Raw genomic sequence first — 1,712 nt, forward strand, 5'->3', positions numbered from 1 at the left:
CCGGCCCGGCCTGGCCTCTGCGCCTCGGCCTGTGGCCGCGCTACGTACCGCTCCTTCTCCCGGCCGCGGGGAAGCGCGGCAGAGCCGCTCCCCCGGCGCAGCTGAGGGCCGGGCAGGCCGCGGCCGCCTGGGGGCTCCTTGGGAAGCAGAGCTTTGCTGTGGGCCCTGCGCTCCTGAGGGGCCAGACCAGCACCCTCGCACAGGCGCAGGGGCGTGGGGACAGTGTTAACGGTTGTCCCTGACGCTTCCTCTCCAGGTGCCCTGGTGCCGGCCAGGGAAGCGTGAGCAGCAGGGTGAGGCGAGTGTCTCGACGGCAGGGCTGTAGCCGTGAGCAGAGTTGTTCGATTTGTGAGATGCACTCTCCAGAGGTTAGCGAGCTGACTGGTTGTTGGGAAAATGCGTTCTTCAGATTTCCTCCCGTTTCATCAGTTGTCCCTCTGTCAGCATCTGGCTGTGCATGCTCGCCCACAAGGTCAGTCCTCCTTTGCTCTGCACGAGTCTCTGTACAACACAACTGCATCTGTGCAGTTTTGTACAATATAAACCACGAGGATGTGAATTCCTAAAAATCTCTCAAGTTCTATATTAAACATATATAGTTGTTAATGCTAAGAATAATGAATTAAAAACCCCAACAACAACAGTGATCATGGGCAAAATGCTTCAAACAAAGTAGGTATAAAGCCTTTCTAGGTCTTCAAAGGCAGGGTAGACAGATTTGTGAGTTTGGTGTGCAGAGGTCATGGACTGCTTTGCTAATGGAAAACAGTTAGCTTGAGTTTCAAGGTTCACTAAGTCATTGTTACAAGTGTTGACTGTATTTGAGAGGAAAACATAAAAGGCACTGTTGACTTAGAGCTTGCTGATAGATAGGTCCGTGTTAAAAGTAAGTAGATGTTTTGGAAGACTAGAGTGGCTCATGTTATTTCTGTAGGATAAGTGAAAATAAAATTACTTTTAAGCTGCACTGTTTCTAGGGTAGGCAGGAGTACAGGATGAGTAAGTAAGTGTGAATTGCTTCTCTCTGTAAGAATGATGGAGTAACAAGGCTGAGGTAACTCCCCTCATACAATCATAAATAATTGGTTGTAATTGTGTGTTGTTTCCTGTGAACTGGAGAACACTGGTACCTGATCATAGAATCATTAAGGCTGGAAAGGATCTTAAAGGTCATGAAGTTCCAGTCCCCCTGCCATGAGCAGGGAACCCTACCCCTAGATCAGGTTGCACAAGACCTCATCCAGCTGCTCTCCAGTTGATCACGCTGCCCCTACTTCCACTGCATTACCTAGTGAATGCTAGGTGTGGTTTCCCCCACTCAATTCATTTGCTCTATATAACAAGTGCTTCCCCATGTTAAAGCCTCTTCCTTCTTCCCACCAAGAGTAAAAGTGTGTGAAACATTTCTGGATTGAAAACTGAAAATCTTTAGGTTTTCCTATCAGAAAGCAAGGTGTCTTTTGAAAACTTATGTTGCTTGGGCAATGCTATGACCAGGATCATGCTTTGTTCTTGAGGCCAGGTTGGAGCTGAAAACTGGACAATGTGTGTGTCATGAGAAATGGAAGTGTCATCTGCCCTGAGCCCGCTCCCAGCCAACCAGCCATTGCTATTGAGAGCAAGGGCAGCTCCGTTCATGTTACCCTGTAACACGAAGGTTGCATTTCCTAACCTTAGGCACCCAGTTCAGTGTACATTAGTAACTTTTTTAC

At 48.5% G+C, this 1,712-nt stretch overlaps 1 protein-coding gene across 1 annotated transcript in view; it reads right to left on the bottom strand.

Annotated features, from left to right (window-relative positions):
* LOC104397433 (MOB-like protein phocein) overlaps positions 1 to 520 on the bottom strand; it is an 8,641-nt gene extending 8,121 nt beyond the window's left edge. The window contains exon 1 of the mRNA XM_010007393.1: positions 49 to 520. Coding sequence (XP_010005695.1) covers positions 49 to 520 — 472 coding nt within the window. The remainder of the gene's footprint in view (positions 1 to 48) is intronic.
* Positions 521 to 1,712: the final 1,192 nt, after the last annotated feature.

The sequence above is a fragment of the Chaetura pelagica genome, unplaced genomic scaffold (genome assembly GCF_000747805.2).
Source record: "Chaetura pelagica isolate M959 unplaced genomic scaffold, ChaPel_1.0 scaffold21, whole genome shotgun sequence".
NCBI lineage: Eukaryota > Metazoa > Chordata > Aves > Apodiformes > Apodidae > Chaetura > Chaetura pelagica.